The sequence below is a fragment of the Condylura cristata genome, unplaced genomic scaffold, assembly GCF_000260355.1.
Source record: "Condylura cristata isolate star-nosed mole 26May11 unplaced genomic scaffold, ConCri1.0 scaffold00038, whole genome shotgun sequence".
Classification (NCBI taxonomy): domain Eukaryota; kingdom Metazoa; phylum Chordata; class Mammalia; order Eulipotyphla; family Talpidae; genus Condylura; species Condylura cristata.
Genome location: NW_004567139.1, coordinates 8,327,495 through 8,353,567, shown reverse-complemented (window position 1 = coordinate 8,353,567; position 26,073 = coordinate 8,327,495). Strand labels below are relative to the sequence as shown.

Sequence of the window (26,073 nt, the reverse complement as noted above, 5' to 3'; positions counted from 1 at the left end):
CAGGCCGGGCTCCTGCTCAAACTGACAGGGCCTGGGCTTGTTGGCTAAGCCAGGTGCCCTCGGCTGCCACCCAGGCCAGGCGGCCTCACGGCAGGTCCCAGAACAGCCAAGCGGTGAAGTGCAAACCCAGCGGCCCAGGGGCTGCCAGGGCGACCTCCGGTGAGGCGCCGTCCAGGGAGAGGCCCCGCCCGGCGTCCGCCCCTCCCTGCGCCGCTCAGTGCAGCCAGGCCACTATGCGATGCTAGAGCCCGAGCCGCTGCTCCGCAGGAAGGCAATGGTGTGCTTCAGCTCCTGGGCCTGCCGGGCACGCCTGTTAGTACCGGGCTCTCTGCCCCACCGCCCCACGCCTGCGCGGGCGAGGCCCTGCCTCACCTGTGCCAGTTCCAGCCAGATAGTCTGCGGGCTTTCCGCCGAACCGTAGTGGAGCTCCAGGCAGGGGGCCTCTGTGTCGTCCAGGGGGCTCATCAGGTGGGCCCTCTGCAGGTCCTTCAGGATGATGGAGCAGCGTGGCTTCTGGGGAGCAGAGACAGAGCGGTTGGCCCTCGAGGGGAATCGGTGCTGGTGGCGGGTGAGGAGCAGCCACAGGGTGCCAGTGCCCACCTGGGAGCTGGGGTCCAGGAGGATGAGCTGCTGGCTGTTCAGCCCCAGGAGGCAGGGCCTGGGCAGGCCCGGCAGGCTCGCTCGCAGCACCACGTAGACGGTGCAGCCAAACAGGGGCAGCCGGCTCGCGGCCTCTGAGGACGGAGGCAAGGGCGGCTGTCGCTGCCTGGCCAGGGCCCTGCGGGGGGGCTTGAGCCCCGGCACGGGTGCAGGCGGCGGGACCTGGGGCCCCCACTCTCAGCCCTTGCCGGCCCCACACCCACCGATGAAGCCGATCTGCGCCTCCTGGGAGCTGTAGTCTTGTAGCTGCCTCAGCTCCAGGCCCAGCAGCCTCCTCACGGCGGCCACGTCCACCTGCTGCAGCAGCGGCTTCGGCAAGTAAGCTAGCAGGTCCTGCCTGGGCACAGCTGGACGGTCAGGGCCGGGCACACAGCAGGTGCCCAGCAAACGAGCCGGGCAGCTGGGGGTGGGCTAGGTCTGGACCCTGTCTCGAGAGGCGTGGAGAGGGCACAGAACACAGCCCGCTCCTCCAGCCCATCTGCTCAGAGCCCGACGGGAGGGGCAGGACTGGCACCCTGCCCCGGGACCTTGGAGGAGGGAGCCCTGGGACAGGCGCCCAGTCGGGCCTCAGCATCCAGAGGGACAGGGGTGGTGGGCAGTCCGGGCAGCGCCTGGACTCACTCTGAGGGGGAGTCCTTGTGGGCCTTGCTGAGGTGCTGTAGGGCGGCCAGCCTGGCCAGCTGGGCTTCCTCCCGGGCGCTCACCAGCAGCTTCCCCTGCAGGTAGTCCCACAGCACCTGAAGGGGGAGAAGTGAGGGGAGTGGTGTCCCGGGCCCCTGCCGGGCCCCTGCCGGGTGGTGGCTCCCAGGGCGCAAGCCTGTTCCCCCACCACCCCTTGGGGGCAGGGAGGCCTGGGGCCCTCCAAGCACAAGGACCAACCTGCCTGTAGTGGGTGCTGACGTAGGTGGGGTTCTCATAGTGCAGCTGCGTCTCCCAGGAGAGCCTCCTGCAGTGCAGACTTGCGCCCGGCCCCAACACCTCACAGTTGATGTATTCTCGGGGCCACAGGGGCCGCACCAGCGGGCCTGCAGGGCAGCCGGTGCTTCAGCTCGCCCAGCCTCTGCCCAGCCTGCCCTGGCGCAGAGGGCCCCTGCAGAGGCGGCCACATCCCTGTACCCAGCCTGGCCCCACCCACCCCACCCACCTCCCACCCAGGCAGGTGCTCACCTTCTTTGATGAGGAAAAGGGCAAATTCCTTCACTTCCTGGGGGTCCAGGATGTCCATCTTTCCACACAGCTCCTCCAGCACTTCGGCCACCACCTGGGCATGTGGACAGGGCCCCAGTGGGTCGGGGCCGGCCTAGGGCCTCTCCACCATGGAGGCCCATGATCTCTCTGTCTCCCCGGCCCCTCCCCTCACCGTGAAAGTCTGGACGGTGGTCTTGTAGTCCATGCCCCCGGGCAGGTGGATCAGAAGCATGCGGGTCATCTGCCCTTTCTGCAAGGTGCAGTCCATCAGTCACCCCACCAGGGGACCCGCCCTGCCCCCCCATCCCCACCCCGGGCTGTCCCAGTACCAGGAAGGCCTGCATTTCTCCCGGAGAGGGCAGCCGCTGGCGCCCCCCATACTTCACAGTTTGCTGAAGGTGCTTCTGGCTGCTCTGGGCCAGCTCTGCAGAGAGAAGCCAGGCTGGGGCCGGCTCTCCAAACCCCACTAGGTCTCCCCAACCCGGCTGGAGGGCCTCCCATGACACCTTCGCTCTGGCATGCCTCCTGCAGGAACATGGTCACGTAGGGCATCAGCTTGTTTGACGGCAGGAAGAAGCCAGTGAGGAGGCTCAGGAAGCTCCAGCCCCTGGCACAGTGCTCCCTGCAGGGCAGAGAGCCTGGGCTTCAGGCCGGGCAGACCCCAGAGCCCCCATCCCTGCACTCGCGCCCTGGCCCCCACACTCACGGCCGGGGGTGTCCTGTGACCTGCTTGATGACCTGGCAATAAATCTCATCCCTGAGTTCCTCCTCCTGACACAGCTAGGAAACAAGGAGGGCAGTTTCTGACCAGGGGCGAGGGGGTGGGCGGCGATGTCGGGGGGAGCCTGTTGGTCATGGGCTGGGGGCCCAGTGGGGGACCCCAGGAGGCAGACGCCTCTCGGCTGCAGTCTTGCCTGGACCTGGGCGCTGCTCTCAGCCCTGCCCTCCCCACCGGCCCCGTCTCAGCGCCGTCTGCTGGCTCTGCCCGCAGTGCCCAGGCCTCGACTACACGTACCCGCGGCGCCTGCCTCCAGCCCAGACGACCCCCTTGAGCCCTAGCCCCTCAAATCCAGCTTCCGATCTTTACATGTGCGGAACAGTCCGCGCCACTCCCCGCCAGCCCGGCCTCGCCCCCAGGGCTTCTCTCTCTCCCTCCAGCCGCTGCTCTCCCGGCTGTGACCTCTGGCCCTGGCCTGCACCTCTCCCCGGGGGGGTGGGGGGGGACACGGGACACGAGGGCCTGCAGGTGCAGGCCATGTTCTCCAGTGCCTCCGTGGCTTCCCCTTTTCGCTCAACCGTGACCTGGTCCGCGCCCCTCCCTCTTCATGCCCGTCCCTGACAGGTGCTGGGGCTTGTGTCCTGCCAGGCCTCAGCACCCCCGCCCCGCAGCAGGCCCCCAGAGGCACCCGGCGTCCCTCACGCTGCTCCTGCGTCACTGTCACTAGCCTGCTGCCAGTGGCAGCCTCTCCCCGCTGTCCTCGTCCACAGCCCTTGCTGCTGGCCACATTAACCAGGGTCTGCCAACTGCCCCACTCCGTGGACACCCTGGCCCTGCAGGTAGCAGGTGCTCCCTAAAGACTTTGAGGTGACTGGAAGGAACATGACCAAGGGAAGGGGGGTCCCATTCAGACCCCGGCAGGAGGAACAGGCCCAGGGCCTACGGTGCCCCCACCCCGCTTTTCACCTTTAGCAGCTCATAGACGAGGCCCATCTCGTCCTTGCCTCGGGGCTTAGGCTGGTCCCCCATGAACTGCATCAGAGCTGCGGGCAGGAGAAGCCGGTGAGCAGGCCCAGGGCCTGGCCCCGGCCCAGCCCCACCGCGCACGCCTGCCGTCGCAGGTCGCGCTCAGAACCACGCGTGAGCGGGCAGAGCGGCCGTTTGCAGCGAGGAGACCGGGCCTGCAGGAGCTGTGGGCACCCACGGCCACCTACCACCGCCTCCCCCCAAGACGCTACACAGCCCCCTCCCCTGCCCTGCGGGCTGGCGAAGTGGCCACAGGCCACGGAAGCACCAGTGACCCCGCCTGCGTCGGCAAACGCCGGGCGAGAAGGTGGCAGGCGCCAAGGCGCGGGCTCGGCAGGCGGTGCGGCACTCACCCTGGAAGCCCTCCACAGCCCGTCTGTCGGTGTCCTCGTCATCGAAGCTGATGAGCGACTGCAGGATGGGGGCCTGCCGCCAAGAGGCCGGGCTGAGTCTGGGCGGAGGGCCGTGTGCCCGCCGCGGCTCGGCCCGCCTGCCCAAAGCCTCACCTTGCTGTACCGTACCAGGCTGGCCGCGCCCTTCCCCTCAGCGCCTTTGTCTCTCGGGCCCAGCCTGAGGGGCAGAGGGAAGGGCAGCGGGTAGCCGAGCCCAGGTCCAGCCGGGGCGTGTGGGAGGCCCCTGCAGGGAGGCCAAGGGCAGACAGGCACTCACAAGGTCTGGGGCTTCCGGAAGGCCTTCAGGGCAAATTCCTGCATGGTATAGCGGTGGGGGTCCCCGGGAAGAGAGAGGGAAGGGGGCAGGCTGGCGGCCTCTGAGTGGTCACTGTGGGTCTGGATGGAGAGGCAGGCGGGGTCCTGGGAGCACAGGAGGCCCGCTGCCACGGGAGCCCCGCTGCCCCCCGCCCCCGCCGGCCCGGCCCCGCCTGCGGGACGGTGAGTGAGCAGCCACTGGCAGCAGACAACGTCAACAAGTGTTTATTGAGCACCTGCTAGGGCGGCACTGAACTGAGTGGCGCAGGGACACAGGAGGAGGCGCCGTGCGGCCTGCCCGCAGCGAGGCCCCAGTCTGGCGGGGAGGCGGGCGAGGCCACAGCGGGCAGAGGCAGCGTCGGCCCAGCGCTGCGCGGGGAGAGGCCCTTTCCTTCCGCCGCGGCTAATTCGGCCTGGCCTTGTCGGCCTGGCTCACCTCCGGCGCCTTGTGCCTCTGAGCCAGCCCTGGCTCCCTGCTCTGTGACCGTGACTGGCTCCTGTGCAGGCCAGTCCTCTGCCCGGACGAGAAGGAGAAGTCGGGAGCCGCGGCCGGTTGCACCATGTCCGTGGGAAAGAGTCCAGAGTGGCCCCCGGTCGAGCCGAACTGCCAGCCTGGAAGGCAGCCAGGGGCGAGGCTCACCACCCGGCTCTCGGCCTCCCAGGGCCCCTGCGCTGCCCTCCCGGTGCCGTCCACCCGCTGGCCCCCCGTGACACCTGGCTCCAGGCTGGCCACTGGCAGCAGCTTGATGAGGTCCCCGCGGTGGAAGCTGAGAAGGCTGCACTCGTCGGTGATGTAGCTCCTCAGGGCAATGACATAGCCGGAGTCCTGCAGGCCGGTGGGTGAGTGGCCCGAGCCGCCCGCCGGCCTCATGCTCCGACCAAGTCAAAGGACCCAGCCTGAGCCCCATCCCAGCTGCCACCGGCAGCTCAGGGTGCTTGGCTGACAGCCCCAAGAACAGCCACGCCAGGGGCCTGCATGACGCCCCAGGAGGCCCCAGGCCCGCGCTTGCCTTTGTGAGCTCTCGCAGGAACAGGTCAACCATGGCCTTGATGGTGCCCGCCCGGGGCGTGTGCAGCACCAGCTGCTCGCTCTTCAGTGCCAGCACCAGGCTGGAGCTGCTTGGGCACTCCACACCCAGCACCTCTGCGAAGCTGTGGGTGGGGGCGTGAGTGAGTGGGGGTCGGCTCGCCGCCTGCCTGCCCCCCCCAGCCCCAGCTCACCTGTATGAGCAGAGAACCTTCAGCTGGTTGGGGTGGGGGCCGGAGCCCTGGGTCACCTTGAGCAGCCTCAGGCCGCGGTGCGACACCCCCAGCAGCTGCACGTTGCTGCCGCTCTCGCCCTGCCGGAAGGTGGGCGGGTCACGGACCGGCCCTGGTGCCCACTGCCGGCCAGGCCAAGGGGAGGGGAGCGCTCTGTCCTTCCGCTAGAGCCCCGCCAGCCCCCAGCCCGCAGCCCCCAGTAGGAGGCCTGCGTGTGAGCGTGGCCCTGCCACACTCTACAGACCGAGACGGGGAAGATGCGGGAGAAATAGTTGGCCCAGTTGTCCCTGGCGGCGATCACGATGCGCTTCTTGACGCTGTCCTCGACAGTGTGGAGCCACTCCAGGCCCACCTCCAGGTCTCCTGCGGGAGGGCGGGCCCAAGGTCTCAGGCTGCCTCGCAGCAGGCACCTCAGAGCCCGGGCCCACTCGGCAGGCCCCAGCAGCCCGGCCAGCCTGAACATACCCAGCAAGTCTTTCATTCTGTGCCTCTCCTCCTGGGAGATCCGGACGCAGGATTCAGCGAAGGTGTCTCGAACGATCTGGGGCGGAGCCAAAAGGTCACCCAGGTCCTAGGTGGGCATCTGCACAGCTGGCCCCGCGCGGGTGGGACGGGCAGGACAGGACCTCCAGCCCCGGCCACGTCAGCCCAGAGCGCCCGCCGCCCCGTGCCCTGCATGGGCTCAGTGAGATAAGCTTCCCCAAGAACCAGAACTGGGGGGGGGGGGTCTGGAGCATCCAGGGGAGCAGAGGCGGGATCCGGGGCATCTCCAGAGGTGACAAAGGAGCAGCAGCCGGGAGCACTGCTGCGTGCAAAGCTGTGTGCACCTGCCGAACGCACTTTATCTGTGGTCCTGTCACGGGCCCATCGGGGACCTGACTGCTGGGCTGTTGTGTGGCAGGAAGGGCTGGAAACCCACAAGTGCCCTACACCTGGCTGGACGGTGCCCTCCTGTGGCTGTGAGCCGGCTCGGTGCGCGGGGTGGGGGCGGGCGCTCACCTGCTCACAGAGGAGCCTGAGGCAGTAGGGGTGGCTGAAGTTCTCCCGGGGGTAGAAGACCTGTGGAGGAGGACATTGCGGGGGTGGGGCAGTGGCCTGGCCTGTCCTCCCTGGCCTGGAAGGGTTGGGGAAGAGCTGGGTCCCCGGTGCTGCCCCCACCCCGCCCTCGCGCCTACCTCCTTGCGCAGGAATAGCTTCCAGGGCGGGCTGGCGTAGGAGAAGCTCACGCTGCCGGAGGGCACAAGCATCTGGGTGGAGACACCCTGGTCCTCCATGGGCCCCCTCAAGACTGGCAGAGGGAGGGGCCAAAGAGCATCAGGGGAGGAGCCACCAGGCCTGAGAGGACAAGGTGTGGCCTGCTCCTGCCTCCGCCCACCGCCATCCTGACTGGCCTCCAATGTTCCCTGCCGGGCGTGGCCCTCCCTGGCAGTGGTGTGGCCCTCCCTGGCAGTAGTGTGGCCCTCCCTGGCAGTAGTGTGGCCCTCCCTGGCAGTGGTGTGGCCCTCCCTGGCAGTGGTGTGGCCCTCCCTGGCAGTGGTGTGGCCCTCCCTGGCAGTGGAGCCACTGCATTCCTGAAGGAGCTGTCAAGTCTGACCAGGGCAACACCCTGTGTGTGACAGCCCCAAGTGCCAGACTGGCCCCTGGGTGTCCAGGCCCTGCCCTAGGCAGGAATGTGCAAGCGGACTGCAAAGTCCAGAAGCCGGAGCAGCTGGCCTTGGCCACGAGTGCCCGGAAGCTGTCAGGTGGGGATTCTCCCCACTGGCCCTGGGCTCCTCACCTTGGGGCTCGGTGGCAGGCTGCGCTGGGAGCTCTGGCGGAGGCAGTGGAGGCGGGGGAGGAGGGGGGGCCTGGGCAGCGGATGGGGCCGGGCCAAAGAGATGCTGAAGGGGTCCCTGCTTCTCCTTGATGGAATTGGAGAGCCCCAGCTGTCGTGAGGATTTGGGTCGAGGGGCCACAGCTGGCGGGGGGCCCTTCCCTGGGCCTGGGGACAGAGGCTGGGGAGGCACAGAGATGCACACAGGTGAATCTCGGGACTAGGCCAAGGTGACCCGAGTCTCGGCCCTGGCAGGACAGCTGCTGAGGCCCGCAGGCCACCGGAGGGGCCTCACCACAGGGGACGAGGGGGACCCGTTGATCCCCAGCTTCGCCAGAGCCTCATCCTTAGGGTTGCTTTTCTTCAGGAAAGTTCTGACGGGCTTCCTGGAAGAAGACAGAGGCCATGAGCCCACGGGGTGACTCCGCAAGGGGCGCCGAGGAGGCCCCGCCGTCCCCAGCACCTGGGCGGCTGCACCGGCATGGGCGCGGGGGCCGGGCGGCTCTGGTACATGCGGATGATGTTGCGGATCTCCCTGCTGGGCGCCTCCCGTGGCGCGGCCTGCGTGCTGCTGCGCACCACCGCGGGGCCCCGCCCCGGCCCCTTCTCCCCGGCCGGCTCCACCTCAGCTTCCCGGGCAGCTTTGGCCCCAGCTCGGGTGGAAGGCTTCTTCGCCACGGCCACGGGGGGAGGAGAGGGGGGGCACCCTGACCAGGAGGAGAGAAGACGTGAGCCCGGATGGGGGTGGGGGGGACGGGCCCTGCCCGCCCAGCGCCCCAGCACCTGCTCTCGAGTGCTGCTGCTCCTTGTCCTCGTCCTCGGCCTCGGCCTCGGCCTCGGCCTCCTCCTCCTCCTCCTCCTTCTTCTCCTGCTCCTTCTCCTGCTCCTTCTCCTCTTCCTCCTCGTCCTCCTCCTCCCCGGTCCCCTGGGGGATCTGCACCTTGCTGGGGGGCTTCATGATCTTCATCTTGAACTGCGGCTGCCCTGCAAGTGCCCCAGAGGCCCTGGTGGTCACTCTCCGCCTGGCCACCCACCCAGGCTCCCGGACAGGGTCGCCCCGCCACGTGTCCTCACCCATATTCTGGAAAAATTCGCGTTTCTGCTGGAAGCTCCTGGGCTTGCGGGCTTTGGTCTCCAGCGGGGTCTCCTGTGACAGGAAAGGAAGTGAGGCCCCCCGCCCCCGCCCAACAAGGTGCCGCTCTGACCGCGAGCCCCGGGATGGCTGGGGCTGGGACCTGCTGTTTCTCAGCGTCTTCCGCAACCGCCACTGTGTCTCCCACCCTGCTGCCCTCGCCCTCTGCCCGCCTCGGCGCCCCCACAGCTGCCTGGCACCCACCCATTCCAGCTCCCGCTCTGTCTCCTCTTGAGAGATTGAAGGCTTCTTTAACTTGGGGTTGATGGTCTTGGACTTGGGGTGGATAGTTGGGGGTGGGGCCGAGAAGTCTGCCTCAGGAGCCTGCGCTGGGGCCTGTGCCGGGGCCTGCACCGGGGCCTGGGCCTGTGCCGGGGCCTGCACCGGGGCCTGGGCCTGCGCCTGCGCCTGGGCCCGGGCCTGGGCCTGGCGCTGCTGCTGTGTCTGCTGCTCCAGGGAGAGGCTCATGGCCTGGGTGGTCATCTGCTGGGCCTGAAGCGGGAGGGGTAGGTGGGATATACGTGGCCTGCCTCTGTGCCCCAGGCCCATGAAGCAGCCCCGGGGGGACGGGGGAGGCAGCTCCTGCCCTCACCAGGATCAGCGCCTGCTGGTTGATGAAGTTCTGCTGCTGGACGGCCAGCTGCCTCGTGTCCAGGCTGGGGAGCAGGGGTGGTGGCGCCTGCTGCGGTGGCATCACCATGGCTACGAGAGTGTGGCACGGGTGGGCAGGGCGGTGAGCACCACGCTGAGCCCACAGCCTGCTGTGCCCTCTGGGGCACTGGCAGGACCGCCCCTTCTATGGTCCCTATCTGTGAGGGGCCCTGGTGCCTCCCTGTCCAGCTGTACCTGGCATCATGGGCATAGGTGCAGGCATCATGGCTGGCTGGTATCCGGGCATCTGCATCATCCCTGGGTACACTGAGGGAATAGGGCCCTCCCAGGTCAGTCCTAGGGGGGCTCCGAAAATGCATCCCTTCAGCCCCAGCCAAAGGGACGCATATCTGCCCCCAGGGTGCTGGGCTGGGGGGCCTGGCTGGGCGCTCAGCTCACTCACCCATGGGGTAGCTGCCCGGCTGCATGGGCCCCATGGAGCCCCCGCCCTTCATGCGGCCGCTCAGAGCCCAGCCTTGCTCCAGATCCTGAAGGGACAAAGGCCACAGATCACAGGGTCACGCTGAAGGCCTGGGGGGCGGGATGTGTGGGGGATACTCACGCTGTGGCCTGGGGAGAAGACTGACTCAAAGAGGTTGTCCACGAAGCCGTCCAGACTCCCTGGGGCCCGGTGCCCGCCTGCGCCAGAGATCAGTGTCACTTGCCTGGGTGACAGCTCCCCTGTTCCCAGCACTCTGCCAGCCGAGCGAGTCCGCTCTGGCCTTACCTGTGTGACCACTGCCAGGCAGCGGTGGGGCTGGACCTGGAGGGGGGCCTGGAGGCAGTGGTGGGGCCTGGACGTTGGGGGCGGGGGGGATGTCCTTGGCTCTGCAGGAGACAGTGGGCCAGATAAGATGGTGCCCAGGCTGAGACAAGGTGTAGAAGCAGCTATGGGGTTGTCCGAAGGGGGTGGGAGGAGACTTAGGGGGAGGGATGCGGCCATGGCAGCACCTTTGACCCCGGAGTGCTCCAGGGCAGGGGTGGGAGCAGCCCAGGAGCAGTGATTCTGGGACGGGGAAACCTACGAGTCACGAGGAGCGATGGGATAGCTGTGGGGCTCAGTCGGGTCCCCCGGGTCCTCTATCTGGCCAATCAGGTCCAGGACAAAGTCACAGCCAGTCAAGTCCTGCCAGGAATCCCCGGAGTGCAGTGACACGGACCAGCCACGGGGGGGCACCTCCAGCCCTCTGGGTGTCACAGGTGCACAGTAAGAGTCAGCCAGGCAGATGACCATGGTGGGGGAGGGGGCAGGGTGGTGGTGGGGGGGCTGTGGAAGGGGAACCTGGGAAAGGAGCAGCCTGCGCGGTGCTCTGACAGCCCAGCTCTCCTGAACTAGCACCTGATATACCTTTTCCTGAGACACTCTCTGATGCTTGTCAGTATGGACCAAGAATCTGGACCTTGGGTATAATCTCTACTCCTGCCCTCCTTGAAACCACTGTCTGCACTCTGCCCACTGGCTCCCACCGCTTGCCCCTTGCACCCCACATCCCCCCTTTGAGAGAGCATGGCCTTGCACCTACAGAGGCAGCTAGCTGCAGGAGGGGCATGCAGACCCGTGGGGAGGAGGATGAGGGTCCATCTGGCCGGCCCCTCCCCTCCCAGGCCCCCATACCTGCTCTGCAGGATCCACCCAGCAAACTGCTCTCCTGTGGTCCAGGACTCCACTTCCGCTGAGTAGCATTCCTCTGTGGGATTAGAGGTGCGGGGAGGGGGGCGAGTGAGGGACAGTAGGACCCTGACAGCAAGGGGCTGTTGTCCTTGGGGAGTAGGAGGCCCAAAAGCAGGCTAGAGGGGAGATCAGGGTCACAGAGGGGGCGCAGCAGGAGGGCTGAGGGGGGGAAAGCAAGGGGCAGGCCTGGCTCCTCTGGGGCCCAGGGAGGCTAAGCGGGGGATGGGCGTCACCGTGGAAGGTGAAGACATCCAGGGCCATGCGGCCTCTCCGCCATCCCGCGGTCCACTCGAGCTGGGTGGGAGGGTGGGTCCGTTTGGCCCCAGGGGCCCACTGGACCTGCTCCAGAGCCCCCAGCAGTTTGTGCTGGCACAGCGCGGCCATGCCCCTGGGCGCTTGGTCCGACACAAACCTGCAGGGACAGCACAGGACTGTTGTAGGGGCAGAGTGTCTGCAGACCCTGCCCACTGGGCCCCGCCCCCCCCACCCCCTGGCCCCTTACTTGAGCAGTGGCTTCTGCAGGGTGGGCCTGGGGGGAAAGGCACTGAGCAGGACGGCCATGAGGGCCCAGCCGCGCTGGCTTTGCTGCTCATCCGGGTTGTGCCAGAGCTGGGCCACCAGCTGGCTGAAGAGCTCATCCCGCAGCCCTGGCCGGCGCTGCCCCTGCCGCACCAGGTACGCACCCAAGGTCTTCTCCTGCCAGGGTAGCAGGGACCCGTCCCGCAGGAGCCACAGCATCTGGAGGCACAGGTCAGGTGAAGGCAGGACATGTGGCCAGCCAGCTCAGGAGACCCAGCCCGGGCCTGCCCTGCCCCATCCCCAAGGTGATCACTCACCACCTTGTTGATGTCCAAGGCTTGCTGGGGGTTTTCACCATCCAGCTGGGTCAGGGGCTGGGTCAGCGTCTGCCCAGGGCTGGGCAGGAACGGCTCCTGCAAGGAAGGAGGTGACCTGCACCTGAGCGGGCTGGTCTGTGCAAAACCCAGGGGCAGTACAGGCTGAGGGTGGGAGGGGCTGGCGTTCGCCTCTTAAAAGAGCATCTTCGTTGCTCTTCCCGATTAAAGAACTGTTGGCCGCGCCTGTAGGGAACTCAAAGTACATGGAAGAGGAGACAGCAGAAGGTCCACAGTGAGCGAGCACACCAGGGATGACACCTCAGCTTCCCTCACCAGACTCTGAGCGACCACTGTGCTGTTGGCTGCAGTCTGCGGCGCCCTGGGGTCCCTCCCTGGCAGGGGACCGAGCCCACCGCTGCGGCAGCTCGCAGTGCTGCGCTTGAGCCCTGCGCCCCGGGGAGGCCCGTCTGCGCCGTCTGGGGTCCGCCTTGCATCCGACACCGACACAGCTGTTTCCTTTGCTCTAACGACACGACTGAGTGACAGGGCGAAGCTAAGGGGTCGCGGCACCGTGGCACCAGGCTACACTAGCCCGTGAGGCGCTGAGGTAGAGGGCCGTTTTCAGAGCCAGGCAGCTGCACCGCAGCCCCAGCAATGGGATGGGGGGGGTGGGCAGAGAGGAGGTGGCACTGCTTCTCAAGGCGCCGTGGGGGCTACCCTTGAGGAACCAACCACAGGGTTCAACCAAGGAGCGGAGGCCGGTGGAGTCTCACCTGAAAGCTGGTGGAGATGAAGCTGGAGAAGGGAAAGTTGTCGATGTCCGGCGGAAGGGCCAGGTTGGGCCGGGCGGGCACTTCTGGAGGCATGGACTCGGTGATGCTCTCGGTCAGAGAGTGCTGGGAGTCTGTGGACAGCCCCAAGACATCCCAGAAACTCCAGATGAGTCCTTCCCTCCCATTAGCCCAGAGGGGGCCCAGCAGCAGGCTCGGGGGAACCCAGGGCACCGTCAGAGCCACAGGGCAGACGCCCGCAGGGAGGCGGGCTCATGGCAAGCGCAGGGCACCGAGCACTCACATTCCGCCTTCTGCAGCATGACGGCCAGCTCGGCCGGGATCTCCAGGCACCCCAGCTCCTACAGGGGAGCAAGTGAAAAGTACCGCGGTGGGGTGAGGCAGCCCAGAGAGCTGCTCACCCCCAAGCTATAAACTCCCCACCAAGGGGTCTAGACATTCAAACAAACAGGGGCTGTTTGTAACCAAGGGCACCCCATCCTCTTCTCTGAAGACACGACGCCCCCGAGGGACAGGACCCAGTGGTCCCCCCGGACCCACACTGTCCCTCAAGTCCAGTTCGGACGTACCAGTGGACACCCCTCCAGTGTCCAGGCCACCTACCATGCTTGGCATTCTTTCAGCCATCCCACCGCTGTGCCTGGGCTGCTGGGGGAGACGCAGGAAGAGCTGATACCTCACGAATGGTCCCCGAGCCTCAACAACTCAGCTGCCCCTTTCTGCCCTTGGTGAGGGGTGGACCCCAACACCAGCAGAGAAGCAAGCACAAACCCCTCTGCCTCACCAGCCTCAGTGCTGTGGCGTCACTGCCGATCTGCCAGGGTACCGGGAAGTGGGCAGGCAGAAGGTAAGGAGTGGTCCAGGGGCAAAGTCTAGAGGGAGGGGCTGGTGAGCAGCATGTGGGCATGACCTTCGAGCCGCTTTATGGCCCTGCAGCTGACGTCATCAGGCCAGCGAGGGGAGTGGGTGGGCCCCTGGGAAAGGTTGGTGGGGAAGCGAAGGCAGCCGGGGAGGGAGGGGCCCGCCAGGGACCACACAGAGCACCTGCGCGGCCCACCGGCCCGGCTTCGCCCTGAGCACCCAGTGCGGGGGCACCCAGCCTGCACCTGCAGCTCCTGGCGTCTCCGGAGCAGGGGTCGGGCCACCAGCAGGATGGTGTTCAGCTGCCCCAGGGCTGCCCGCCGCCGCAGGTATCGCTTCCTGAGGGTAAGGAAGCATGAGGGGCCGCTCTGGCCCCAGGACCCTCCAGCCAGGACGCGTGGGAGCTGCCCCTGGGCCCGGCAGTCACAGGAAAGGGCAGGCCACTCCGAGCAGGCCGAGGGCTACCCAGGGGCCGGGAGCACAGACCCCGCAGCACAACTGCCGACGCCCCGTCCCCCTCGTTCACTCGTCTGTCTCCCTGCGCCACTGTCCGAGTCACGTGATGTCAGAGAAGTGACTTCACCTGTGTTTTAGTCTTATCACCTGTAAAATGAGGATCACGGGCGCACCTGCCCACCGTCAGGCCCAAGGAATAAACAGATAGAAGCAGCAGGATAGAAAAATGACAAAATACCATCACTGGAACTCTCATAGGAGACCGCAGAAGGGACAATGCTCAAAGAAAATGTCAGGATGGGGGGCTTCCCTGGTGGTGCAGGGGTCTCAGTGCTATCGAGCTGTCTGCAGCCACTGCAACACAAGTTCAATCCCCGGCCAGGGAGTGACCCACAGGGCGCAGAGATCCCTGCTGTCAACCCGCTGCTCCCTCAGCAGTGGGTTTCAGTCAGTCTGCCTGTTCTGCTCCCCGCTCTGTCTCTGGGGAGTCCTCTCACCAGAAGATGAAGGTGGATCCCACTCCCCACCCCCCGCACCTCTGGGCTGTACCCCAGTTCTGCCATGCATGAATAAGTAAAATAAATTTAAAAATACAGAACAGGCAAGTACATAGAGACAGTAGGCTGGAGGCGACCCGGCGGAGAGCAGGAGCCACAGTCCTGCTGAAGGACATTCCAGCAGCCCTCCCGACTACACAGCAGGGGCCCAGCAGCCCCGGGCGGCCTAGGTGCCCATTGCCAGATGTCCAGGACTGTGAGAGTGCACTGTACGAAGCTCACACCACGGAACCCCCCAGGCAGTCCTTCCCAGAGCCCGTCCACGTCATCTGGGGTGACCACTGCTTAGGGTCATGGTTTCTGTTGGTGGAGACTGGTGGCAGCATTTGGAGACAGCAGCGAAGACAGTCACCCCCCGCGGGCTCCCGGGTGTCCACTGCACTGCCCTCATTTCGCTCTCAGCACTTTAACCATCACTTTTGGGGTGACTGACTGGCGGCTGGCTGATTGTCTGCATCTGACTACCCAGCTGGCCTGGGACACCCGTTTCTGCCCTCACCCCAGTAACGTAGGGCGGCTAGGTCAGCCCCGAGAGCTGTTGAATGAATGGGCCAAATACACCGGGACAGGCGAACAGAGGGAGCTGAGCAGGGAAGCAGGAGCGAGACGTTCAAAGAGCCCCGAGTGTAAAATTCTGGCCTAAGCGGAGGCTGAAGAAGAGCAGAGCTTAACAACCTGAGTCATGCTTTGAAAAGCTTGTTCTTGCTACGCAGTGGAGAACAAACCAGAAAAGAAGACACTCAAGGGGTGAGACTGCAGGGCTCGTGTGGCCTCAGCAGGTAATGAGTGAGCATCTCATGACGGGAGCAGTCAGGCAGCCTGGTGCTGAGGGGACGGGAGGCCTGCCTTGGGACCCTGCATCTCCCTGAGCTTGTCCCCACCCTGAGGAGGCCCGCAGTCTCACCCCACCCCTGCAGACCTGGCCTGGAGCCCGCGCACCCTCGCTTGCATCCGGGGCAGGAGGCGGAGGCGCTGGCGGGACAGGCAGGTGCGGAGGCCGTGGTGCAGGATGAGCAGGGCCTGGGCGCGCCGCTGGGCCCGCTGCTGCTCCAGCTGCTGCCAGCCCGACACCTGCAGCAGGACCTGGGGGCAGAGGCTGGGGCTGGGGACACTGGCAAAGAGGCCAGGGCTGGGCCTCAGCCTCCTCCCTTCCAGCCAGACAGTGGAGCCCCTGGGCCCCGGACACCCGCCACCCAGCACTGCTCCATCTCCCCACCCCCCGAGGGTCCACCAAATCTGGAAGCCCTGTGCTTCCCAGAACACTCCTCTCCCTCCCCACCCCCGCCCCTGCACACGCACATCTACCTGGGTGACGCCCAGGTGACAGAGGGCTGACTCGGGCCCCAGCACCTGACTGAGGATGGCGCCACACCTCTCCCGGTCAGAGGCATCTCCCTGCCCCTCCGTCCCCAGGGTCCGGAACCTGCCCCAGGACAGTGAGGTGGGCACAAGAACGGCACCTCCATCTGTTTGACACCCCAAGCCCATGGGTCTCGGTTCAGTCTCTAAGTCACTCAAACAACTCTGTGCCAGGACCTAGGAGACTCTTCTGAAGGGAGGGGGAGAGGGTTCAGGGTGGCATGGAGGGTGGAGGGTCATGAGCAGTGGAAGGAGAAGCAGGGAGAAGGTGCTAGGCCCGAGTTCCTGGGAAAGGGGGTCTGCCAGTCACTCCAGGGCCTTCCTGGTCAGCTTCTGCCCGAGGCCCCTGGACCTTGGCTGCCCCATCCTGAGGCCCTACCTGGCCAGGAAGGCCTGGAAGAGCATGCGCACAGGGAAGTTGATGCTGCGGGTACAGATAGTCTCCAGGACGCAGGCCTGGTGCAGCTGCTCGGCCACGTGGGCCACATCAAAGAGGCCCGGGAGCTGCAGCGGTGGGACAGGGCGCGGGCGCTGGAGTCAGGCAGGGCCCGAGGCTGGGGCCGGGCAGGGCAGCAGGGCAGGAGGGTTCTGGGGCCAGGTGCAGGGAACTCACCTTCCCAGGGTTTGGGTTGAGGCACTGGATGAAGTGGATGTGGCTCCTGATGGACAGGAGGGGGGGTCACCTGGGCACAGGCCAGACCTCACCCAGAGCTGGGGCATGGGGGACATTGTTCTCACCTGCCCAGCTGGGCTAAGAGGTCCCCCAGGGACTGCAGGCAGCCAGAGGCCAGCGTAGGTTTGCCTCGAGGGCCCCCGGGCCGGGGCTCTGCTTCCTGGAACAGGCTGCCCACCAGCTACAAGGCGAGAGGAGCCTGCTCCCACACACTCCTGGGAGCGGGGTGAGCCAACCCAAGGCTCCAGCCCCACAGCAGGAGGCGCACCCACCCAGGACACGGGCAGATGCGGGAGAATGGAGCGTGGGAGTCGGGGTCACCTGCAGCTGGCTCTGGGCAAGCATCCCCACTACAGCTGGGTCGAGATGATCCCGGTTTCTATTTAAAAACTTGTGCGCCTGCAAGAGACAACGAGAGGTGCGGGAGTGGGGCGTCGGCTGGGTGTCGGGGCCTCTCCGCCTGAGTCAAAAGGCTGCCTGCCTCTTCAACGGGGAAATGCACATGAAAAAGAACGAGCTGGGCTCTCACCTCATCAAATAGAAAGATGAGCTCGAATGAATGGATCAAAGACCAAAATCTAACAGCTAAAACAACACCTCTTGCAGGAGAAAACTTGAGAGTGAAAGCTTTGGGTTTGGCACTGAAGCCAATGCCAGACGCATCGCAAGCAGAAAAAAAAATTGAGAAATTGGACTTCACGACACCCAGGTCGCCGTGCATCCAGACAGCATTCGAGGGAGCAGAAAAAGAAACTCCCACGGAAGGGGAGAGAATATCTGTGAATTACTCATTGCTGAGTGAATACAATCCAGATGATGTGAAGAATTCCTACAACTTGGGAACTGACATTTCCCCAAGACGTGCAAGCAGCCAAGACCCACCGCAAAGACCCTCAGCATCATCGGTTCTTAGCGGAAACATGAATGACCAAAACCTCAGTGTCATCTAGGCATCCCACCACAAGGATGACTACGACTTAAAAATCCGAAGAGGGGCTCCCTGGTGGTGCAGGGGAGAGTCTCAGCACTATGAAGCTGTCCCCAGCCCCTGCAGCACGAGTTCGATCCCGGCCAGGGAGGGACCCACAGAGCGCAGCAGACCTTTCTTGTCTTTCTTGTCTCTCCCGCTGCTCCCCTCAGCAGTGTGTTTCAGTGTTTCAGAGCCTGTTCTGCTCCCCACTCTGTCTCTGGTGAATCCTCTCACCCTCCACACCTCTGCCTGTACCCCAGTTCTGTATTTATAAATAAATAAATCTTTTTCCAAGAAAGGATAAGAACCCCAGGGTCAGTCCAGTCATAATGCTGACTTAAAGGGGAGCCACCGCCCCGCAAGCCAGTGAGTGTCCCAAGTATGTATCAGTAGGCAGCGCCAGACTCAGGACAGGGTGCGTGTGTTATGATGCCACCTTGGGAGATGCCTAGAATAGGCAAGTTTAAAGAGACAGAGTACTTAATGGGCAGAGTTTCTGTCTGGGATGATGGAAAAATCTGGAACTGCATAGTGGTGATGGTCGTACAACATTGCCAGGGATGTAGATAAATTCACTTAAGTGTATACTTATATGGTCAAAATAATAAATTTCAGGTCTATTTTATGACTTCCTTCCAAGGCCTCTTAAGTGTCTGCTTTCTATATATACCTTTGGGTCTGTTACTGGACTTTCAACTCTATTCCACAATGTGTCAGTTTATTAGTGACACACAGTGACTAGAGCAAACACCTCTCTCTGGCATTTCTTTTCCAGACAGTGATTCAGGGTAATTTTGTTGAAACCCTTCCCGTCTTCTCATAGAAAACCCCATTTTGTTTCTGACTTGTAATAATTTTTTACCTGATAAATAATCAATAATCTTGTCTCTCCAACAGAAATGGGTCTTATCTTCCACTTTTACATCCTTTTGTGGCTTTCAATACAGTCTCATAATTTTCTTTGTTTAATCTCCTTGTATTTCTGGTCTGGGTTTAACTCCTGGGAAATTTGTATTACTTCCCTACAAATAGCTTGTCACCACCTCCAGGAAGCCTTCTCTGACTTGCTCACCACTCACACCTGCCTACCCCTTTGGCCCCCCCCACTCCCTGTGGAGGTTCCTGGTCTGAGCAGGCATCAATGCTGTGAGACTCCGACAGGGAAATGGGAGCCCTGCAGGGAGCACCTGGCAGGCACGTGGCCCATCACCACCACGTTGCCCCACTTAGTCCTCAGACAACACTGTAGAAGAGATGCCTACTCCCGTTGTATAGAGGAGACCACGGAGGCCCAGGAGACAGACTGCGAATCCGAGCCAGGTCCCCTCTCAATCTGGAGGGTCCCGACCTCAATCACCCCACCTGTAATTCTCAACCAGAGCTTAGTAAATCATACTCAGGACTGGGTGGGGCTAAAGATCCAGGTAGGAATAGATGGCAAGCCCTGGCAGGGGTCTCCCATCCCCCCTACCTTCCCCCCAAGTCAGGTGACTCAGCTCGGAAGGTGACACCAGGGTCACCCTGGAGTCTCTCCCTGGGGCCGAATACCTGGTAGGTGACGGTCCCCGCGTGATGCCGCACGGAGAAGATGGGAAGGGGTAGCTGGGGCTTGGAGTAGCACGGGTGGTCGCCGTGGTGATAGTGGCACTTCTGGAGGAAGGTATGGTCCGTGGCCTGAGAAAAGACGGGAGCGGCTCAGGCCCCCACGCAGGCCTGCTGCCTGCACGGGCCACCCCTGCACCCCCGGGTGCCAAACACCAGGAGAGCTCAGGCCTTGCTCCCCACACTTCTTCCTCAGCCAGAACAGTCACCCCACATTCCAGTCCTTACAAGGGGCGTGCACTTTTCCCAGCGATGTGAACCCCCAAGTGCGACTAGAGGACACCAGTGGGCACACACAGACCCCCGTGAGCTCAAGGCTGGGGCTCATGACAACTGACACGGTCCCCGACAAGAAATGACAGATTCAGCCACCGCACGGATGGTGGTCTCACGGGCCCAGGTGCTTCGACACAAGACCTGACAAGTCACCTGGCGAGAGGTCATCACCTGCAGCCCAGAAACTGGAACACTCCGCAGAGGGAAAACGGCCTTCGTGTTATAAAAACGGAAACGGATGGTTTGGGGTAAAACACCCCAGCTTAACATGGTTCGGACTCAGTGCTGTTTCAAAGAATCTCATGAGGCTGCTGAGCCCCCAAAGCCATGCTGGCTGACTCCAAAGCGACCCAAATGCCTTTTAATAATGAAATGCAGCCCCTTCAGAGTTACCAAGCGATCGTCTGCACGTCACCGTGCCACGACACGCTGTATGCACAGGACGCACACTGTGTACTCGCATCTAGTACTTACCTGTCATGTGCAACACATTTATTAATGAACGATCATAATCCCGTTGGACCATCTTTGTTTTTCAATCTCTAACTAGGACACTGGGGGGGTGGTGTCATTTTATACCTGGGGTCACAAGTGAAATTCCAGAGGCCCAAGACCCGAACAAGACCTGGGGGTGCCACAGCTACCCACAGGGCCAGGCAGGTGTGACTTCAGTTTTGAAGGTTTATTCATCTATGCACGCACGTGCTGGGGTACAGGCCAGAGATGTGGGGGTGAGAAGACTCACAGAGACAGAGTGGGGAGCAGGTGGATCTACTGAGACACACTGCTGTGGGGAGCAGTGGGGAGACAGGAGGGGTCTGCTGCGCCCTGTGGGTCACTTCCTGGCCGGAATCGAATGTGCTGCAGGGGCTGCAGGCAGCTTCCTAGTGCAGAGACTCACCCCCGAGGCCCTCCACCACCACCCCCCCCCCTCGCCCCCGGGCCACCAGGGAGGGCCAGTGACCTCAGTTTTGTCTGTGTCATTCACATCTCTCCTGCCTTGTCAAAGGAGGTGGGGACTGTGCTTTGTGGCCCCTTCTTTTATCTCCAGCACAGTTCCTGGCACACTTACTCAGTCCTTCAATCATTCATTCATTCAACCTTCAGTGAGCTCTTAACAAAAGCACTTCTCCCAGGCTCCCAGGCTGACGGAGCTCGGCTTAGCGCAGGGGAGCAGCCGTGATGCATACACACGGACTGCAGCGGACACAAGTGGTGTGAGATGGAAAGTAGGGGAGAGGCTTAAGATGGTGGGAGCTGTCTGCGCAGGGGAGGATGGGAGGCGATCAACAGTATGTAGGCCTGGATGCACCATGCCGAGGTTGCCCCCTACTGGTTGGAGGCTGAGGGCCCCTAGAAAGTCCAGCAGAAGCCCTGGCCTGTCCCCAGCACCCCTGCCCAGTCCAGTTGCCCTCCTTCTGCAGTGAGGACTTGAGGGTCTCAGGGAGCCTTGTGCTGATTATCATCCAGAGGCAAGATGTGAACCTGCCTGTCCTCTCCAGCCATGCTGAGGACCGGGATCTCTGACCCCATATCCTTTCTTATCCCCCGAGAGGCTCTGCCGGCTCCAGGGCCTCCGTGCCCTGTCCCTGCTCTCACCTGCGCCAGCCAGGTCTGCGCATCCAGGATACTCAGGAGGCTGTGGGGCTGGTCCACCAGGAGGTCCAGGCAGGGCGCCCCCGGAGGCTGGGGGATGGACACCCAGGGCAGCGACTCTCGCCGGCACTCCTCCTGGGAATGGTGTTGGGTTGTTTGCAAAGTTCACCTGCATCGTGGGGGGGCTCTTGGAAGCCAGGGCAGGGGGCACCTCCCATTTTATACATCAGCAAACCCAGGCGCTGAAGGACTGAGATAGCCTGAAGCAAGGGGCTTGGGCCTGAGCCCTTAGGCGGTGTCTGGGGAAGAGCTGACACCTGCCGCCCACAAGGGCCCGCACACCTCCTCCTGGGCCAGGAGTGTCTGTCTGCAGAAGAGCTGCAGGCGCTCGCTGGCGAGGTTGTTGCACAGCTGCTCCAGGCCATTTACCCGCAGCGCCTGGGGGCACAGGAGCAGGGAGGTGGGCATCACATGAGGCAGGGGGCACAGGGAAAATGTGGGGAGCTGGCACAAGCTCAGCGCCCTCACCGCTCCCTCAGGGGCTGCCTGCATCCTCCCCAGTGCTCCGGGAGGAGTGATGCCCCAGGGCTGAGGCTGCTGCGGTCAGGGTCAAGTCCAAAGACCCTGGTCCAACACGCAGGCCACTTCAGCCCTGCTCCATCAGAATCAGGGTTCCCCGGCAGCCCACACCCTGTCCTCTGCCCAGCCCAACTGTGAGCTTTGGGGAGCTTCTGGTCACAGCCAACCTATGGTGTTGGAGGCAACTTTCCCTACTATCAGAAAACCCTGTCCTCATAAGCAGGGCTCTGGGCTGCCACCTCCCGGAAGCCTTCCAGTATTCCTCCCCTAGGGATTACAGATTTCTTCTTGGGTTCCACAGCACTTCACTATGGGCTCAGCAAAGCCCCCACTTCATGCACCTTCGTGCAGAGGGTGATGACACATTCTAACACACACAAGCGCATGTGCACCAGCCACCAGGACACACTGGAGAGCAGGACAGAGTGAACAGTGCCCACCCAGGGACTAAGGGTGGCGCTGCCTCCTCTTGCTCTGGCCTTCTCCTTGCTCTGGGGATGCAGTCTTCTAGAGTTTATGGAAACTCAGGGTGACCTGGGTAATGTCCCCTCTTCCCTCTCCTATTGGTGCCTCCAGCAAGACTCCCTTTGCTAGCGCCTCTGCCTTCCTCTGCCCTAAGGCTCCCGGAGTCACAGGACTCTCCAGAGACCATGGCAGCTGGTGCTACACCTCAGACGCAGGGCTGTGCCCTGCTCTCAGCCGAAGGCCACTCAGCCTGCAGGAGCCCACAACTCCATGGCAGGCGGCTCCTGCTAGCCACCAGGGTGAGGTGGGCACCCTGGCCCGAGCCCACCCTGGGGACCTCAAAGCCGTAGACATCTGCGATGGTGACAGTGATGGAGGCGGTGTCAGGACTGCCCTCCCCTGGCGGTGCCAGCTGCGCGTTGGTCCTCCTCAGAAGCCAGGCGAAGAGCCTTGAGTACAGGGCCTCGGCCAGGGCATCCCTGTGGGCAGGGTGTGTGAGCCCCGGGCCCAGAGCCCCAGGCCGTGATGGCTGCCCCACCCCCAGGGCCACCTGGCGTCGATGGCGCTTTCCACGGGCAAGGATCGCGAGGCCGGGCCATAGGGCGTCTCCTGGAGGGGAGAGCACCGGAGGTACATGCACTGACCAAGCCTGTGGGTGCAGCCCGGGGGCCTCCTCCCCAGCTCCCCAGGACCCCGGGGCTCACCAAGACCTGCCTGGTGACAGCCCCCTCCAGGCGCTCGGGCGGCACCTGGAGTAGCCGTGCTGCCACGTGGATCTCAGCCCAGCTGGACACAGCGGCCACCTCCTGGGACTCCCGCTGATGGGGGGGGGACAGCACTGCCTAGGGAGCAGGGTCTGCTCTGCCCTGTGAGCTGCCCAGTGAACCCGGGCCGCGCGGGCAGGCCCTGTGTCTGGACTCAACCGTAACCCTCGTGCTAGTGTCCTGGAAAGGGCAGTGTGCACAGAGCCAGGTACACACTGGCAGCTTGGACAGTCCCCTTCTGGGGGGAGGGAGACCAGGTCTCCTCTGCCCAGGGGCTTCTGCCGGCTGCCCAGGGCCGCCACGGGACCCTCCACCTAGCCAGGGCTCTGTGGTCTCGTGTCCATTGGCGTTTGCTGGTGAAAACAAGCCCCCACCCCCATGCCGCCAGCCCTGCCCACAGGGGGGCCCACCTCTGAAGAGGAGAAGCAGATGTTGCCCAGCTGCAGGATGGCAGCCAGCACAGCCCAGATGGCGCTCAGGTCCTCAGGGCACACGCCCAGCACCTGCAGGGCTCTCACCAGCCCTGGGAAGTCCTGGGCGTCCTCCTTGCCCAGCAGCCTGCAGGCCCCGCCCTGAAGAGACCAGCACCAGGAGAGGGCAGGGCCCAGCCACACCCAAGCTCCCCTCCGGCCACTGCAGCCAGCGCAAGTGGCCGTGCGGCTACCTGGTTGAGGTAGTGGTAAGTCTCCGGCCCCTGCAGGGAAAGGCACTCCCGGTCCGCGGGGTCCAGCCCTGCCAGCAGCTCATAGAAAACATGGAAGTTCCGCTCAGCCTGGGCCTGGGGAAAGACTGGCTTAGGGGGAGCACTGGCCCGGTACGGGGCCCTCGGGGAGCAAGGATGGTATCTGGGGAAGGCAGGCCAGAGGGCCCTTTTTTTTCTGGGACCAGGACAGGTCATACCTGAAACACCACCCTCGAGGTCTCAAGCAGATAGTGTGACACAGACGCTCCCACGATAACCCCGCTGTGGGACGAGAGATTGGGTAGGGTGCTCGGGGGGCGGCAGCCAGGCCTCCAGCTCAGGAGTCCCGGATGGGCCCACAGGCAGCAGCCTCAGGCGCCTAGGAAGGCCAACTGGTCATGGGTGCCCTGTGCCTGCCTGGAGCCCAGTTACTCACTGCTGCAGGCAGAGGCGTATGACCTGGCCGAAGCGGCTGGCATTGGCGTTGAGGACTGTTTGGGCGTGGCCGAAGCTGCCCAGCAGGGACCATGCGTCCTCCAGCTGCATGGGGAAGGGGGATTCAAGACTCCCTGGGCGGCAGCATGGTGCCCACCAGGGGAATGGGGGTCCATGCCCCCACCCCGGTGCCTGAGGCCTGAGGCCGAAAGACAAACCTGAGGCCTGAAGACCACCCCGCTTTTGACCCATAAGCATAGGATGATACCACTGAGGCCCCTGGGAAATGGCGGCTGCCCACACCTGGTGTCCTCTGCTCCTTGTCTGCTCCTGCTCCAGGCTGCCGAGGAACTGAATGATCTTTTTAGCAGCTTCTGTCTTCCCTGAGCCACTGTGCCCACTGCAGAGGGAAAGGTTGACAGGGGCACATGGGTCGACCCCACTGAGCCCAGGAAGTGAGGCACACCCTAGAAGACACCCCCGGAAATGCAGAAAGCCAAACCCAGGACATGGTGACCAAACAGAAACGGTCCCAACAGGGCTACATTCAAGAGGTACAGCGGTGAGGTGACAAGCGGCCACCCAGTGGAGTGGACTCGGTCTTCCACTGCAGACCTCACCCTCCTGACCCACCCTCAGCCCAGCAGTGCCGCCACACTCACCCAAGGAGGATGCACGTGCCCTGCCCAGTGCTCTGAGCCAGCCTGTAGGCTGAGGCCGCTGCCGCAAAGATGTGCCTGCCGGGGAGATAGGAAAGTCGCCCAGAGGGCATCTGGGCCCCCCAGGTGCGGGTAGAGTGCACCCACTTGCCCCGGGCCTTGGTCAGTGGGACACGCTAGGACCTAGGAACAGGGCCCAGGGTTGCAGCAGAGGGTGGGTGGGGGCAGTCACCTACGGGGTGGTGTTGGGGGCCATCCTGGGGTGGTAGCTGGCCAGGACCTCAGGTGAGAAGAGTGGCAAAGGCCGGTGGGGGTTCAGAGTGAGCAGGAGAGGCCCCCCAAAGGTCTGGGAGAGAAAGCAGTGGCTCTCATCAGAACATGGAGGGAGCGGGGGAGCAAAGCCCCTCGGCCCAACTCCCTGACTCGGCTCTGCAGGTAGGTCCCTAGGGAGGCTACAGCACCCAGCCCAGGGAGCAGGAAGCAGCAGCTCCAGGGGTCCAGTCCCCAGAAGGGATCCCAGCCGGCCAGCCCCTCCCTGGGGCCCCTTACGTAGATTCGGCCCAGGTGAAACCTCTTCTTGAGGCACAGCAGCACCGCGCTGTCACACATTGGCCTGTGGGGACAGCACGGGTGAGCCCTGGTCAGGGGCGGCAGGGACAGGAGGGTTTGGGTGGGGGCTGCCACTGGCCGCAGCCAGGACTCCCTGGGCAGCCATGACAGGCCCTGCGGTGAAGCAAGTCCCCCCATGTCGCGTGGGTGGCCACCAGCAGGCCTAGGCAGCTGCCCAGGGGGATACTCCGTCACCCTCAGAAGGAAGACCAGGCAGGGGCTCCTGACCTCGGGCCTCGTGCCGCTTCGCTTCCACCCACGCGGCCTTTCACGGACAAACCCCCAGCCCCCGGGGACAGAGTTTCTTAAAGATGGCGGAGGGCTGGGGTGGGCCGGGCACGTGACCCGGACGGCAGGCTGGCGCCGGGCGCTCACCGCAGCCTCGCCAGGTCCTCAGTGTCCTCCAGGCCGTCGCCGAGGGTCCTGCCCTCCAGGGCCGGGGAGGGCGGCGCCTCGAGGCCCGGCGCGCCGCTCAGCTCCAGACACCTCTCCAGCGCCTCCTCGGCCTCGTCCTCCAGCTCCCACCGCTCCAAGGCGGGCCGGCGGGGGCCCGAGCCCCTCTCCCTTCGCGAGCGAGTCTCCAAGGTGAGTCGGGGCAGCAGCGTGTGGGGGCCAAGCCCGGGGTCCTCGCCTGGGTCCGAGCCCTGCGCCCAGTGCACGGGCGCCGGGGCTTCCACCGACTCGGGCTCCGCCTCATTGCTGGCGCCGCTCCCATCCGACTGGGGCTCGTCGGGGGAGGCCGGGGCGCGCAGAGGGGCGCGCAGAGGGCTGCGCCCGTCTTCTATGGCCCTACGCCCCTCAGTGTCCTCGGAAAGCCCCGCACCGGCCCCAGCGCGCCCCTCTCCCGCGGGGGCGTGTGCAGACGCTTCCTCAGAGCTCCCGTCGCTCGACGCCCTCCCCGCCCGTAGGGTCCTGGGGAATACGACCGCGAACCTGGGATCTGGGGTCCGGTCCTCGTCCTCAGAAGGGCCGTCGGGCACTGGGCTCCTCGCCGCCTGAGGGGAGCTCGGGCTGCCGCCAGGGGGAGCCCCCTGCCGACCGCGCCACGCAGCCAAGGCCGCCAGACGCAGCCGTAG

At 64.4% G+C, this 26,073-nt stretch overlaps 1 protein-coding gene across 1 annotated transcript in view; it reads right to left on the bottom strand.

The window, feature by feature from the left end:
- Positions 1-231: 231 nt before the first annotated feature.
- LOC101631620 (unconventional myosin-XV-like) overlaps positions 232-26,073 on the bottom strand; it is a 27,497-nt gene continuing 1,655 nt past the window's right edge. Inside the window, exons 2-65 of the mRNA XM_012732994.1 lie at positions 25,373-25,992; positions 24,938-25,001; positions 24,625-24,734; positions 24,392-24,466; positions 24,033-24,171; positions 23,731-23,834; positions 23,513-23,576; positions 23,023-23,184; positions 22,553-22,666; positions 22,399-22,457; positions 22,186-22,327; positions 21,147-21,242; positions 20,808-20,939; positions 18,879-19,004; positions 16,682-16,759; positions 16,426-16,541; positions 16,301-16,346; positions 16,067-16,191; positions 15,634-15,751; positions 15,248-15,411; positions 13,561-13,654; positions 13,508-13,519; positions 13,058-13,102; positions 12,738-12,795; positions 12,437-12,567; positions 11,664-11,759; positions 11,330-11,565; positions 11,061-11,239; positions 10,771-10,843; positions 10,181-10,342; positions 9,883-9,983; positions 9,718-9,794; positions 9,559-9,643; positions 9,351-9,422; positions 9,097-9,206; positions 8,709-8,996; positions 8,447-8,519; positions 8,222-8,356; positions 7,836-8,073; positions 7,668-7,758; positions 7,337-7,553; positions 6,735-6,847; positions 6,559-6,618; positions 6,025-6,100; positions 5,804-5,922; positions 5,521-5,639; positions 5,310-5,451; positions 5,014-5,125; positions 4,736-4,911; positions 4,262-4,404; positions 4,099-4,162; positions 3,946-4,018; positions 3,533-3,609; positions 2,555-2,628; positions 2,355-2,470; positions 2,178-2,272; positions 2,021-2,098; positions 1,828-1,921; positions 1,540-1,685; positions 1,282-1,397; positions 864-997; positions 601-734; positions 373-513; positions 232-297 (exon numbers count right to left, since the gene is read on the bottom strand). Of these exons, the coding sequence (XP_012588448.1) occupies positions 232-297; positions 373-513; positions 601-734; positions 864-997; positions 1,282-1,397; positions 1,540-1,685; positions 1,828-1,921; positions 2,021-2,098; positions 2,178-2,272; positions 2,355-2,470; positions 2,555-2,628; positions 3,533-3,609; positions 3,946-4,018; positions 4,099-4,162; positions 4,262-4,404; positions 4,736-4,911; positions 5,014-5,125; positions 5,310-5,451; positions 5,521-5,639; positions 5,804-5,922; positions 6,025-6,100; positions 6,559-6,618; positions 6,735-6,847; positions 7,337-7,553; positions 7,668-7,758; positions 7,836-8,073; positions 8,222-8,356; positions 8,447-8,519; positions 8,709-8,996; positions 9,097-9,206; positions 9,351-9,422; positions 9,559-9,643; positions 9,718-9,794; positions 9,883-9,983; positions 10,181-10,342; positions 10,771-10,843; positions 11,061-11,239; positions 11,330-11,565; positions 11,664-11,759; positions 12,437-12,567; positions 12,738-12,795; positions 13,058-13,102; positions 13,508-13,519; positions 13,561-13,654; positions 15,248-15,411; positions 15,634-15,751; positions 16,067-16,191; positions 16,301-16,346; positions 16,426-16,541; positions 16,682-16,759; positions 18,879-19,004; positions 20,808-20,939; positions 21,147-21,242; positions 22,186-22,327; positions 22,399-22,457; positions 22,553-22,666; positions 23,023-23,184; positions 23,513-23,576; positions 23,731-23,834; positions 24,033-24,171; positions 24,392-24,466; positions 24,625-24,734; positions 24,938-25,001; positions 25,373-25,992 (7,695 nt within the window). The remainder of the gene's footprint in view (positions 298-372; positions 514-600; positions 735-863; positions 998-1,281; positions 1,398-1,539; positions 1,686-1,827; positions 1,922-2,020; positions 2,099-2,177; positions 2,273-2,354; positions 2,471-2,554; positions 2,629-3,532; positions 3,610-3,945; positions 4,019-4,098; positions 4,163-4,261; positions 4,405-4,735; positions 4,912-5,013; positions 5,126-5,309; positions 5,452-5,520; positions 5,640-5,803; positions 5,923-6,024; positions 6,101-6,558; positions 6,619-6,734; positions 6,848-7,336; positions 7,554-7,667; positions 7,759-7,835; positions 8,074-8,221; positions 8,357-8,446; positions 8,520-8,708; positions 8,997-9,096; positions 9,207-9,350; positions 9,423-9,558; positions 9,644-9,717; positions 9,795-9,882; positions 9,984-10,180; positions 10,343-10,770; positions 10,844-11,060; positions 11,240-11,329; positions 11,566-11,663; positions 11,760-12,436; positions 12,568-12,737; positions 12,796-13,057; positions 13,103-13,507; positions 13,520-13,560; positions 13,655-15,247; positions 15,412-15,633; positions 15,752-16,066; positions 16,192-16,300; positions 16,347-16,425; positions 16,542-16,681; positions 16,760-18,878; positions 19,005-20,807; positions 20,940-21,146; positions 21,243-22,185; positions 22,328-22,398; positions 22,458-22,552; positions 22,667-23,022; positions 23,185-23,512; positions 23,577-23,730; positions 23,835-24,032; positions 24,172-24,391; positions 24,467-24,624; positions 24,735-24,937; positions 25,002-25,372; positions 25,993-26,073) is intronic.